The sequence below is a fragment of the Arachis hypogaea genome, chromosome 8 (genome assembly GCF_003086295.3).
Source record: "Arachis hypogaea cultivar Tifrunner chromosome 8, arahy.Tifrunner.gnm2.J5K5, whole genome shotgun sequence".
In the NCBI taxonomy this organism is placed as follows: Eukaryota; Viridiplantae; Streptophyta; class Magnoliopsida; order Fabales; family Fabaceae; genus Arachis; species Arachis hypogaea.
The window spans coordinates 38331782-38345797 of NC_092043.1; the positions used below are offsets into that span (position 1 = coordinate 38331782).

Sequence of the window (14016 nt, forward strand, 5' to 3'; positions counted from 1 at the left end):
AAACAAAAATTCAGCTAGAACAAAAAATCAATCTCAAACCAATTGCTTAAATCATAAGATATTCTAAAAAACATCCTACAATACAAATCAGGAATCATGATTCTCTAATTATCAAAAAAGAAAACTGAATTACTAATTGCCATGAGTTGAGGCACAGTCAATGCCTTGGCAAGTTGACCTTTAGAGCTGCTGTCATTGGCAGAATCAACCTTCTTCCTTCTAGTGAACAACGTCCATGAACCTTGAGTTCCATTTTCACCCCTTCTTATGAATCAACCAAAATTTTCATCACAAAAGTAACTTCTTCTTTTGTTTAGTTTGACAAAATAACAAATTCAGCAGATTCTCTTTTTCTTTTTTATACTAATCAAGCCAATATGGTATAAAAAATTATTAAAAAGTTAGAGTCCAAATTGACTTATTGTAATTATAGCCACGCTTTAAAAGAGCGGTTATATTGTACAATAGTCACCAATAGTCATGTTTTAAAAGCGTATCTATATTTTTTCATACGGCCACACTTGTATTTCTCTCTATTGGCACGCTTTAAAAGCGTGGCCATATCTCTCACATATGACCACGTTTTTAAGCGTGGCAATCTGTAAAAGCGTAACAAAAAATAAAGCGTGGTGATAGTGTAACCGGCACGCTTGTAGACGTGACCCTTTCAAAAACATGTCGGTAGTTCAAAAAGTGTGGCGAAAAGTTATCACTACGCTTTTTTCAGCTTTTTGTCACGCTTTAAAAGCATGGCAATAGAGGTATTTTCTTGTAGTGTTTTTGGTGGCTAGGGCTTGGATTTTGTTACCTTTTCCTACATATTAAAGATCAAATTATTTTAAAATAATCAATTTGGGTTGGTCGAGTGGTCAACTTATTGGCCAACGACAGAATTTTAAATGGAGTTCAGATCAATGAAGGATTAGCCTTTAGCATGTGGGATTGAGGGATACCATTGGAAACAAAAAAATCTTTTAAAACCAAAAAATTAGTAAAATAAAAAAATAGAATTCAATTATTATAAAACTAATATAGTAAGATTTAAACATGATATAAAATACAAAATAAATAATAATTAAACTATTTTTTATTCTTTTTTTTGTCAAGTGAATTGGACAACCTCAATTCTAGACATTACATCAATATTTTACAAACCCATACAACACACTCACACATACTATATGGGTACACACTATAGATTCTTAAATAACATCTAACCACTGAGATTTGAATACAGGTACAACTTACAAGAGACATATAGATATATCATCTTTTTTTTTGTCAGTGGATTGGACAACTCCCAATTCTAGGTACTTCAGGTGGATTAGATAACCCCAAATCCTAGGTACAACACACACCTACACGCTCCTCGTATGCTTACCATTTTTTCTTCCTCAGTTGCTATTGGTAGAAGTTGAGCCCGAAATCTTTGTGATAGGGAGGGGATGAAATGCCTTGTGAGCTAAGGCTCATTGGCATATATCATCTATGCTAGGCCTCCGTTGGGTTAGATTTGGGCCTTGTGCCTCGAAAAATGTTGCCCAAAAATATAAAAAGCGACAGAATAATCAGATCCAAAAAACAAAAAATATGAAAGGTCGCGCCATTCTGTAAAACGGTAAAAACCTCTGACCAAAAAAAGATAAAAAAAAGGGGCAAAACCCCAGCGTTAATACGACGTCGTTTTGTATCGGGGATCAAAATTGAGACTTAACTCGCTCTGCAACTTCACTGTTTCTACTTTCTAGTCCTCCACCTCCTTCTTGCTGAGCTTCTTCTTCAACAATGGCGGAGGCAGAGTCGGAGTTATCAAACACGGTGCGCATACTTGTGGCGACGGACTGCCATCTCGGGTACATGGAGAAGGACGAGATACGGCGGCACGATTCCTTCAAAGCCTTCGAGGAGATTTGTTCAATCGCCGAACAAAAGCGCGTCGACTTCCTCCTCCTCGCCGGAGACCTCTTCCACGAGAACAAGCCTTCTCGCTCCACGCTCGTCAAGGCCATCGAGATCCTCCGCCGCCACTGCCTCAACGACAATCCCGTCCCCTTCCAAGTCGTCAGCGACCAGACCCTCAACTTCCAGAACTCGTCCGTGCTCTCTCTCTCTCTCTCTCTCTCTCTCTCTCTCTCTCTCTCGTTTCGTTTTGAAGTTTCGCTAATGAAAAAAGAAGTGCATGTTGAAGGTTGACTATGCGTTTTGCTGCTCTAAGAAATTTGATGCATTTTGTAAAGTGAGTATTGTTTGGCAAATGATGCATTTTGTTGTGCTTCTCAGATGAAATTAAAGGAAAAACAATTAGTATATTAGCTTCTTTTAGAATCGGCTGAAGCAGACAGTGAACCGTTTCTATTTTTCTTTGCTATTGAGAAAGTACCGTTCCTTAACAATGGTGCTGCAGGTAACATATATGTGATAATGTTTGCCCTTCATTGATTGTTCCTTTTGAAGTGCAAGTACGTCCTATAATTTAGAAGTATTAGAAATATAACCATTCATGCACCTTCAAGTGGTTTCATGACATGGTAGAGCTGAATTTGTGCTGTTCAATTTGAGATTTGGCTTTGGTTGCAAAGGGATATTTGGGTTTTTATTTGTAATATTCCTGAAGAAAAACATGAAATTTATTGTTATTAATTATTATTTTGGGGCAGGTTTGGTCATGTGAATTATGAAGATCCTCACTTCAACGTTGGTTTGCCTGTATTCACCATTCATGGGAACCATGATGATCCTGCAGGCGTGGTATGAGTGAGCATTCTTATGTTTCAATGTTTATTTTGAAATTTTAAAATGGCATCAGATGAAGATGCCTTGCTACTTGATGTTGTTAATTACCAAGTTAGTTTTAGATTTTGATTGTTATGTATGGTGCATTATGGCATGATGGGTTTAGAATGGCATAGAGAAAGGTTTTGGCTAGTTGTCTTGGCAGCTGGCACTCAGAAACATTTGAACATTCTGTCTGAGCCACTACAATGTAAAGTTCTTATTTGCGTTTTTCCTAGAAGCAATTCATATGTAATTCCCAAAGGGATGACAGTCTCTGCTTTTTCTTTTTGTTTGTATGGTTTCTATTGACATGGTAAAAATGAAATCATCTACCTAGAAACTAAGGATGCTTTTGGTTTGTGTTTTCATTTTCTGTTTTATTTTCAGTATTTTCTGTTTTCAGAATTTTAAGAAAAGGGAGAACAGGGAGTGAAAACAGAAAATAGGATTTTATTGTTTTTACTGTTTTCTCTTTTTCCTTCAAACAAATCTAGAAAACAGAAAATACTGAGATGAAAATGCAAATCAAATGCACCCTAATTTTTCTAAACCCCCCTCCCCACCCCTCCCCTCCCTCCTCCTTCTTAATTTAGCTACAATGTACTTAACCAGATTGATATTTTCTGAATGCAACTGTAATCTGCATACAGCCATTCTTAAATACCAGTGTGTTCCTCACTGAATGATTGTGACAGGACAACCTTTCTGCAGTTGATATTCTCTCAGCATGTAATCTAGTCAACTACTTTGGTAAAACAGTTCTTGGGGGTTCTGGTGTTGGTCAGATCACTCTCCACCCTATTCTTATCAAGAAGGTTTCTTGTTAATGCATAAGAAACTTATTTTCATTTTTTTAATTGGAAAAAAGAAGAAAAATGGCATGTTTCATTCTGTTGTGAGCTATATTTTTCATGAATTGCAGGGTTCAACAGCTGTAGCTTTATATGGTCTGGGCAACATTAGAGATGAAAGACTTAATAGGATGTTTCAAGTACGCTGCCAATAAAATTTGCTTTGACTTGTTCATCTATTAATTTGAGTACACTTGTGTCACATGGTTCGTTATTCTTTATCTTGTTCAGACACCACATGCTGTGCAATGGATTCGACCTGAATCTCAGGAAGGATGCCAAGTCTCTGATTGGTTCAACATTCTGGTTCTTCATCAGAACAGGTTATGCTTCTTTCCTGCCTGCATTTTAAATAGATTGTGTTTAATATCACTTATCACATACTCACATGTCCCAAAATGTGTGATTAACATGAAATATTTGATTACTTGACTTTGAATAATGGAATTCTTCATCTTTTCCCTCCATTTTCTTATGGATAAAGAAGAAATATTATTAACAAGAAAAAAAGAATAGTGCACATAACACAGAGAAAGAGTTCGGTAAATCACATAGGAATAGACAGGAAAAAGAAGAAAAGAAAAAAGTAAATAAAAGTTTTTCAATTGCTCTGCATATCTCAGAGTCAGAGAAACTCCTTTAAAAAGATCATGTGCCCTTCCACCAAATAGATGCCTAATCCTATTCCATAAGACATGCTTTTTTTGTCGTGTTTATGGTCTATAACATATAATTTTAGATTTTAATCTACTTGATAATTGACCCTTTTTTGCCCCCAAATTATGGTATGCAGGGTGAAAACAAATCCAAAAAATGCAATAAATGAGCACTTTTTGCCTCGTTTCCTAGACTTCATTGTGTGGGGGCATGAGCATGAATGTTTGGTTGATCCGCAGGTTTATTAAAAATTTATATTTTGCAAGTACGTCCAGATAGATATATGCTGTGTTCTGCAAACTTAATATGGATTTTAATTTTCCTCAGGAAGTTCCAGGGATGGGATTTCACATTTCACAACCTGGGTCATCAGTTGCCACATCACTTATTGATGGAGAATCTAAGCCAAAGCATGTACTTCTTCTAGAAATTAAGGTTGCATATATAATGACAATATAAACATCCCTTTCATGGAAGCAGCTACCATCTTTTTATATAGTTCTCACAAAGTGCTTGAATGAATTGTTCTTGATAGGGGAATCAGTATCGTCCAACTAAGATACCTTTGATGTCTGTGAGGCCTTTTGAGTATACAGAGGTGAGATTTCTCACTGCTTTTTGAAGAATACATTCAATTGCTACAGAACCCATCTTTTGAAACTATCTTATGGTTCTTCGCTAATGATTCAAATCTTCATAATTTCAGGTAATACTAAAAGATGAAGCTGATATTGATCCCAATGATCAAAATTCAATTCTTGAACACTTGGACAAAGTGGTATGTGGGTTTATTAAATCTAGATGAAAATTTGTTTTCCTTGCCATTTATATTGCTGTGCCATTTTTGTTGCTCTCTCTCTACTCTGTCTCTCTGGAAGCTCGTATATTGGTTCCTTTTGATTACAGTTTTCCTATTTCGTTCCACTTGGTGGATACTTTATGATTAAATATATTAGTCTGTTGTGAACTTGTGATATAAATTGGCATATCTGAAAGGAATTTAGCTTTATATTCCCCAAATAATTTTTGTATTTTGGACCATTGATCATATGTATAGCAACAGTATTTTCATAGTAAAAGATTACGTAGGTGGTGAAGCTGATAGAGAAATCTAGGAAGAAGGCTGTCAACAGGGATGAACTCAAGCTTCCATTAATACGTATCAAGGTAACTTGTATATACTGTACAATGAATCTTCAATATCACTTCTGTATTTGAGTGCATTTCCTTCTGTTTCGCTTCTCACCTACCAGGATGATTGATCTGCAATTCAAAATGCCTCTAGAAATGTACTGTTTGGTCACTTTTTTTCCCTAGGAAAAATAGTAATTTTCATTTTATTAAACATTTTTATTACACGGGAGTTGGATTCATGAATCTTTCAAAAGGTATAGAGTTCATTTAATTAAACTACATTCTTATTAAACTTTATCTAGCCCCATTAGATACTAAACAATGTTTCTTGGCATGACTTGTATAATGTAATATGCAGGTAGATTACTCTGGATTTATGACTATAAATCCTCAAAGATTTGGGCAGAAATATGTGGGGAAGGTATTTGATGTCTATCACTCTTCCTAAATTAGTGTGGTATTGCCCATTTCGCTCGAGGGTTATTTTAGTGATGGAGAATCTATTATCCTTATATCAGGTTGCAAACCCACAAGATATTCTTATATTCTCAAAGGCTACAAGAAAGGCAAAGGGTGAAGGTAATTTTGAATAGTTTTTGTTTTCATAGTTCATGTGATGGCGAAGTATCCTCCAGTTACAATTTAAATGTAGGCATCCTTTATTGTTCTCAAAGTGATTCTTGAGAATTTTTTTAGCTGGAAATGCATATTTCTTATTTTTCTTATTTTCTTTTCCTGCTTTAGAAAAGTGAGATATTTGACATTGATAATGCCATTTTTTTAACCTTAAAAAGGCCTGAATAAAGTTTGTTAATTTCTTTTGTAGGTAAAATTGATGATTCGGAACGACTTCGTCCAGAAGAATTAAATCAACAGAACATAGAGGCTTTGGTTGCTGAAAATAATCTGGTATTTAGAAACTGAGTACTTTAATAATTTTGATCTTTCCTTATGTGGCTCTATGCGTACTTGCTATTTCAATAATGTACGGCCAAGTAGATAACTTTGGCTCACTCTCTAATATTATTTACTGTGTTTTTATATTCTATTCCACAGTCTAACTTTTTTTAATTTTGCTATCAAAATTTAAAGGATTTGATGACCGAAAAAAAAAGAGTCATAATTAGAAACAAGAAATCAGTGACATTCCTACCACATATTTCTTAATTTGATTGGGAGCCTGACTTAAGTTCCTATTATTTAGTTTAAGCTTGATTTGCTAGTTGTATAGTACCAGACAACTTTGGTTGTATCTGGATTCTCTTGAGTTTTAATTGAAGATAAGGAATATAAATATGAGCATGCAGCGGGTTCGATTTTTTTTTGTTTTATTATTTTTATTTTTTTAATACATCTTACGTTTAATGGTTTTGCAGAAAATGGAGATACTTCCTGTCAATGATTTGGATATTGCACTACACAATTTTGTGAACAAGGATGACAAAAATGCATTTTACGTGTGTGTACAAAGCAATATTAATGAAACAAGAGTGAGGATTCTATTTTGCTTTTAAATGCCATTTGGCTTTGTCTTTGATATTTGCTATGTTGTAGATCTGGTTCACATTGTAGTTCACCTTGTCTCTTCTTCTTATCGATTTGTGTTCATGTGATACTCCTTCCTCTTCTCATTAATGATTTATTGTGCTTCTGCAGAACAAAATTGCTAAGGATTCAAATACCATGAAGTTCGATGAGGAAGATTTAATTGTTAAAGTTGGAGAGTGCTTAGAGGTTAGAAGCTTCATTTGTTTTAATGTTTAATGAACATGGCCTTGGGGTGAACGCCTTGATGTTACCGAGGCTTTCATGACATAGCATTCTAGCATATTATCTAGGAGTGTAATTGTTTGTGTCCTTCCAGGCTCTGTCCATCACAATTTTCTTTGCAGTATTGCAATTATTGGGACCTTAGTATGTGTTGGTATGGATCACTGTGATCTTTGATTGATGAAACATACATTTTCTCGTGTCATTAATTATTGTGTCGGTTCTCGTTTTCTAGGAACGTGTCAAACAAAGATCCACACAATCTAAGGAACCCACACAGTTCACTTATGCTGATCAGTCAATGGAGGTAAACCCAACATATCATATGGTACTATTGCAATAGTGATGGAAAAGCTAGGTTCTGGGTAGGCAATGTTATTCACAAACTTTATTCTTGGTAATTTTCTCTCCAACTCCTAGGATTTTCAAGGCAGAAGCACCTCTGGAATTGGACCTGCAGTTTCCTTTAGTGATGACGACGATACCATGCAAATATCCACCTCAAAGCCAAGCACCAGAGGTAGGAAAGGGTCCTCTGGTGCTTCTCAAAATCCAACAAGAGGGAGGGGCAGAGGCAGAGGCAGAGGCCGAGGTTCTAGCACGATGAAACAGACAACTCTTGATGGAGCATTTCGCTCATCTCAAAGGTTATGACTCAAACCTAGTAACCTACTCGTTTAAAAGAGAATGATGTTAATTTTTATATAATAGACATTTGTTTTTTAATTGAATACTATGTCTGGAGGGTAGTAACTCCCATTTTTAATTGCTTGTTGAGCTATGAATATACCAGTAATTATGCCTGAATAAGCAGATATAGCAGAATTTTTTCTACTAGGTGATTCTTTCAATATTTTATGTCGTAGTTTCTTCATGTGTCCCTGTTCTGGCATGTAAGTTGGCCAATGTGGACAAGGTCTTCCAGGACACAAGAAAGAAAATAATCTGAAGCAGGCTTAATGTTCCCCGCCACCCCCCCCCCCCAAAGTTTGATATTCCAGTGATGGTGTGCCTTGATCCTAGATTTTAATGATTGAAAGGTTTTCATTGACATAATGCAGGTCTGCATCAGTTGCTGCTGCAACTGCACTCCAAAGTGCAGCTGATGATGGGGACAATTTGGACTCTGCTTCAAGCGACAGTTTGGTATGGTCCAACACCAATTCATGGTTTATTGAATTCCTTAATTTGCACTTCCTTAAATGTGAAGTGTTTTTGTGCTTCTTTAATACAGTCATTGCCAGTATGATATATGCATCCTGACAGTTTTAAGTTTGCATGGGATTGTAATTTGTAATCAAAACATACTGGACCTGTTCAATGATTATGTTGAATCCCTGTCTCTGATATTGCATAGGAAAATGAATCCAATCTACCGGGAAGAAAAAGGGCTGCTCCAAGGGGTAGAGGTAGAGGATCTACACAGTCATCTAAACGTGGAAGGAAATCAGATAATTCGACAATCCATAGAATGCTCATGAACAATGATGATGATGATGACGACGACGACGATGATGCCAGAAAGAGATTAAATAAGTCTCAACCTCGGGTTTGTGCCCTCCCTGCTTCTCTTTGTTTGTTTCTGATAGGATATATGTAATATGTTACTTTTCCTCTATTCCCATTCAAAATATGTGTGTATGAAGAGACGAGGACCCTTGTAATTTGCTAATCCATTTGATCGATTACGTGAGACTGAGTAAATATAGGAAAGATGGAAATGCAAATCTGGTTTATATTAAAAAATTTTTGTTTCAAAGTTGTAGCTTCTAATTTTACATCCTCATCTTTGGAGTTTGTGATTTCTTGGAACTAAACCTTTTCATCATGATTGCAGGTGACTAAAAACTATGGAGCTCTAAGAAGGTGAACACACACTGTTATATACGATTTTGCCGATTTCCGCAGGCCTTATACATAGATACTGTTGTAATATCATATGAATCATTAGGTGCATTTCCTTGTACAGAAAATATATGTATTGACAAGTTTTGTGCACTGGTAAGGTCTCCTTTTGGGTTTAAGGATAAACTAGTTAAGCAGAGTACAGGGGTAGTTTCTTTCCCTTTGTTTATTTTTGTCTCTAGAATTCCTCCTAAGTTTTGGGTTAGATGTAGTATTGGCGTAAAATCTTATTTAAAGTTACCTTAATATCCGGACTCTTGAATCTTGATTGTAGATATTGTTTCTCGCTGCAGTTTATTTTCATTGTGCCGGTCACGTTAATTCTAGTATAAATTACTATTTCATTCTTTAATATTTGATTGAATTTTTAATTTCATCTTTAATGTTTAAAATGTTTAACACAGCAAAAGCTGATCAACAAAATAATGGATGAATATGTAAGTTATTGATATAATTATGAATTATTATACTTGATTAATTAACATTTGAAACTAAAATTGAACTTATAAACGGCAAAATCATAGTTAAATAAAATGAAATTTAAATTTGACTCTGACTTTGAAAACTTAGTTCTTAAAATTTATTAGTGCCAATTCATTTTATTTTGACGTCAACATTTTATTTTAGTAGCGCTAATAATGATTTAAAATTTTTAATTTTGAGATGAATAAGTTTTACTGCACACACTTGTAATAATATCTCCAAAAAATGTTCCTTCTTCTCCAACACTTAAATTCTCTAGAAATTTTTAAAGTTTATTCTCGTCAAATTGATTACTCCCTCATTATAAAATATGATAAGAACACATTAACTACCCTGCATTTTAATATTTGTTCTTCATGGATTAACATAACATCAACAATGATGAACATGCTTTCAAGAACCAAGTAACTAAACCATAGTATTATATTTAAGATGTTAGAAATTCCTTATGAACATGAGTTGATAAACCTAACTACACATCAACGGTAGAAACTGGTCCTAGGTAGTCGCCTTCCACAATATTATATTTAAGGTGTTAGAAAATCCACATGAACATGAGCTGATAAACCTAACTACACATCAAGAGTCGAAACTGGTCCTAGGTAGTCACCTTCCAGACTAACCAGTGCCTGAAACTCCCTCTCTGCTTCCAGCCACTTAGTACCAATCACCATAAAGCGAACCCTATCATCTTTGCTGATCTTGGACATTTTGGCATTCATGAAGCAGGGATTCTCACCAGGAACATAACGGTAATCCGGCATCTTCAAATTCGACAGATAGGCATTCTCAATAGGACCACATCTCATGAAGACACCATGCTTCAGAACCTTGTGGACCACACCTTCTAGAACCTCACCCTTGAAAATCTTGAAGGTAAGGGCATTGAAGACAACAGGGAAGAGTACATCCCCGGTGTGTTGTCTAACTTTTCCTTCGCCAATTCTCTCCAGTACTGTGACTGCAAGAAAGTATCCAAGATCTTTCGAAGCCTTCTTTGCAGCAAAGTCACTCAGAAGACGAATGATTATTGCCCTCTGAAGCATCAGGCTTTCTGGTTGGGCGTTTTCTGCAGCAATTATGACATTCCATGCAAGCTGCACTTTGAGAAACATTGTCCTGACCATACATGTATCAGAAAGTTATACAACAGCAATAATTCAAAACTAGAATAACATGCATACGCACACATATAAACATATCCTACAGTTGAATCAAGAAATAACAGCTGAATCATATGCTTCAGTTATTTTCTAATTGCTGAATGCATTAACCAAGTTGTAGCAACCTATAGTTTGGGATATCATTAACGAGAACTAAGTACCAACAAATCTAATTAACTAGTGTAAGAGAAACCTATTTGATTTTTTGCAAATTGGTATACAGGGATTTTCAAATCTTTTTGTATCTCATGTGTTTTGAGTACAATCTCATATCTATCCTACATCAGTGCTTACAAATTAACATTATAGGCAGCAGAAATAGCTCCCTTTCAAAATCAAAGTTAGAAACCAAAGTATAAAAAATAAAAAATCGAAATCAGAAGCAAATTTCAGCAGAATGGTGGAACTCTTTTTTTTTTCCCATGAAAGAAGGAATTGTTTCAGCCTTCCTGTCAAGTTAAATATAAGTAAGGTTCAAACATAACAATGGAGATAGTTCTTGGTGATGCAAAGGTTAGTATTTAGATTTTCTATTGATTGAAATAAATCATGCATGCATATGTATTTTTTACAATAACATTAACATGCTGACTTTAGTTTTGTAAAAAATAGGGGACTAATTCATGCTTCAACTCCTAGATCAGCGGTAGGTACTGCTTCTTGAATCCAAATAGTTTTTTTTTTACATTGCATCCACAATTTTCCTTTCCCCCTTCAGTTAGAGTAGAAAATATTTCCTTAAACCAGTTTTTAAATTCTGATGGTGTTATTAATCTAATAATTATTGTATTCTCTTAACAACTGCAGTGTTCAAGGAAGAAGGAAAGAGAAGGGGAAATAGCAAGGACTCCTTCTCTACAGAAACCTAACTTTTGTTTTTTGTTTCTTCTTTTTCTTATATGCATGTTTCAGCGCTCTCTGAAGAACTATTATCAAAGCTTACAAGGACCAAAAAAAAAAAAGCAAAGAATATAGAAGCAGAAAATGGTACCACAACGGAGAGAGCTAGAGAAGACGACGTCGAAACCACAGGAGCTTGAGGCGTTTTGAATGGTGGACAGTGTGTGAGAATACAAAAGTGATGAGTGACGAGAGTGGATAATGGAGGATGGAGGCGCTGTGGATGGTTGAATGGTGAATGAGAAGGTGATTTAGGGTTTGTGGGGGTGTCCCTCTGTGGGGAGCATCAACCAGATTGAAGCTGAAGCAATGTCTCCTTTGATCTTTTATTCATGCATTCTTTTTTTTTTTTTAAATCATAAATGGGCCATAGGCCCAAAAGAACAAAGGTTCCAGCCTAGACCCAGCCCCTCTGCCCTCTCACTTTTATAATGGTCAACATTATTATTTTCATTATCGTTGTTGTTGTCTTTATTGGTCAGTATTATTATCACAGTTATTATTGTTGGCATACCCTAATATTACTATTTAGTAACCCTGTACGAAAATAATAACATACGATAACGTACTTTCCATTGTAATAAAAAAAAAATATTAGTGTCTGAGAGAGAAATGAGTAGATCATATTGTAAACCCAGAAAACAAGGACGAAAACAAAGCCAATGACAACCATAGAGAAGAGTAACATGCAATTTTTTAGTTGTACATAATTTATCAAAAATATTGAACTAAATTTTCTTAACTTTGCCGAAACAAATTTTTTAACTAATTACAAGTTATTACAAACAAAAATAGCACCCACAATGATATTATTTAATCATAGCACCGAAATTTACTCTAACAGATTTTTTTTATTCTACTTTTACTTTTTCAAAATGTATTTTGGAAATGTCTTTGGTGAAAAAATTATATCGAAGAGCTTATAAGATTAACTTAAAATATTCTATTTTGTGGCTGTGATTCATTCTTGATCCAATTTTTATGATTTGTTTTAATGATTATGAAAAAGTTAAATTAAAACTATGTCTCAATTTTTTTTTTGGATCTTTTTGGACTGAAGCACAATACAAATAGACTCAAGAGGAGAGATACAGCTTTATGAGTCAAGTCACTTGGTCTTCCTCTCAGCCTCCATGGAAACGCAGTAATGGATGGCACCAAAGCCGCAACTCCACCCGCCGCTGCAGGTCATACTGTCGAGTCCGCTCTCTGAAGCATCAACAATCTTTCCATCTTGAACAAGAAATCTACTTCATTGTCGCTTCATAGTTGTTTCTTGTTGCCGTTCTAAAGTTCGAGTCCCAATTCATTTAAATAAAGTTCATGAAACATTATTTTCTGGATGTCTTTCTCAAAGGCAGGGAAGAAGCGCCAACTTCAATGGCATGTTTGGTGCCGTTAATAAAGGAGGATGGCGATACTCGATTTCCACTGACTCTCTTTTTTTATTTATAATTTTCAAAAACTGCTCAATGTAATTGAATTATTATTATTGTTATTGAAGAGTTTCAAAAATAATCCACGAGATCCGTTGAAGAAATTTCAAATATAAAATTGATAGTTAGAGATCCATTAATTTAGTTTTCGTTCAAACCCAAAATTAATGCAATTTGCTTCCTCTTCACTTGAGGTAGGAGAAAGAGAAGTGGGTGGTGTTGAGAAATGAGGCGGAGAAGGAGCCGGTAGTGATGAAATGGAAAAGGATGTTCTCAAGACATGTGCTAGAGGATGATGGCCATGAAAACTAGAGGTTGCTGCTGCTGGCGTCAACATGCATTATATCCGAGCATTCAATTCTTTGAATTAATTAAATTAATATTATAAATTTACCCCTATAACTTTTTTATAATTTTAAACTATACCTGGAGCTTGAAGGTCATGAGTATACTTTTTCCACCATAAAAAGCTCCATGTATTCTTCTCCTTCTCCATATTTTGCTATCGATACACAATTTTTTTTTCTTTTTTTATCTTTTACTTCAAAATTAAGCAATTTTGTTTACGAAAATTTGTATTCAGTATTAAACAAATATTTAAAAAAAGTAAAAAAAAATATTTACTATTAAACAAATGTTTACACTAAAATTTATTAAAATACTAAGGGACATGTAAATATTTTGTGAATGGCAATTGCTTTGTAAAGTTTACTGAGAAAAAAAAAAGATCAAAGTCAGCTGAATCTTTTGGCCAGAGCTCTCGCTAAAGGCTTCTGATTTTTTTTATAACATCAGCTTGTTCCACACTAGCTTCTAAAAAAATTGTCAAATCATCAGCAAAGCACAGATAAAAAAGCTTTGGGTTGTTTCTATTTAGGCTAATTGGTTTCCAGAAATCATGTTCCACTGCCGCATTAATAAGTTGAGACAATCTTTCCATAC

The 14016-nt window shown here is 34.9% G+C and overlaps 2 protein-coding genes across 2 annotated transcripts; one reads left to right on the forward strand and one right to left on the reverse strand.

Moving 5' to 3' along the window:
- The first annotated feature begins 1670 nt into the window (after positions 1-1670).
- On the forward strand, positions 1671-9444 carry LOC112707345 (double-strand break repair protein MRE11). Its single transcript, XM_025759037.3, has 20 exons — positions 1671-2093; positions 2658-2748; positions 3471-3590; positions 3698-3766; positions 3858-3949; positions 4420-4522; positions 4611-4718; positions 4819-4881; positions 4990-5061; positions 5373-5450; positions 5776-5838; positions 5936-5996; positions 6244-6326; positions 6794-6907; positions 7074-7151; positions 7423-7494; positions 7608-7834; positions 8249-8333; positions 8545-8736; positions 9025-9444. Exons 1-20 carry the CDS (start codon positions 1786-1788, stop codon positions 9055-9057), a joined length of 2112 nt encoding a protein of 703 aa, XP_025614822.1. The 5' UTR covers positions 1671-1785; the 3' UTR covers positions 9058-9444.
- Positions 9445-9980: 536 nt separating this feature from the next.
- Positions 9981-12081, reverse strand: LOC112707346 (DNA-directed RNA polymerase V subunit 7). The gene is made up of 2 exons (XM_025759038.3): positions 11730-12081; positions 9981-10694 (listed from the first exon to the last, which is right to left on the reverse strand). The coding sequence occupies exon 2, from the start codon at positions 10688-10690 to the stop codon at positions 10148-10150; it is 543 nt and encodes a 180-aa protein (XP_025614823.1). The 5' UTR covers positions 10691-10694; positions 11730-12081; the 3' UTR covers positions 9981-10147.
- Between the last annotated feature and the right edge of the window lie 1935 nt (positions 12082-14016).

What these genes read in the sequence shown, in the direction of transcription:
- LOC112707345 (XM_025759037.3), top strand. Translation starts at nt 1,786, where the DNA reads ATGGCGGAGGCAGAGTCGGAGTTATCAAACACGGTGCGCATACTTGTG. An exon ending in TTGAACACTTGGACAAAGTG is followed by an intron (nt 5,062 to 5,372) that starts GTATGTGGGTTT and finishes AAGATTACGTAG; the next exon opens with GTGGTGAAGCTGATAGAGAA. An exon ending in CTGCTTCAAGCGACAGTTTG is followed by an intron (nt 8,334 to 8,544) that starts GTATGGTCCAAC and finishes GATATTGCATAG; the next exon opens with GAAAATGAATCCAATCTACC.
- LOC112707346 (XM_025759038.3), bottom strand. Translation starts at nt 10,690, where the DNA reads ATGTTTCTCAAAGTGCAGCTTGCATGGAATGTCATAATTGCTGCAGAA.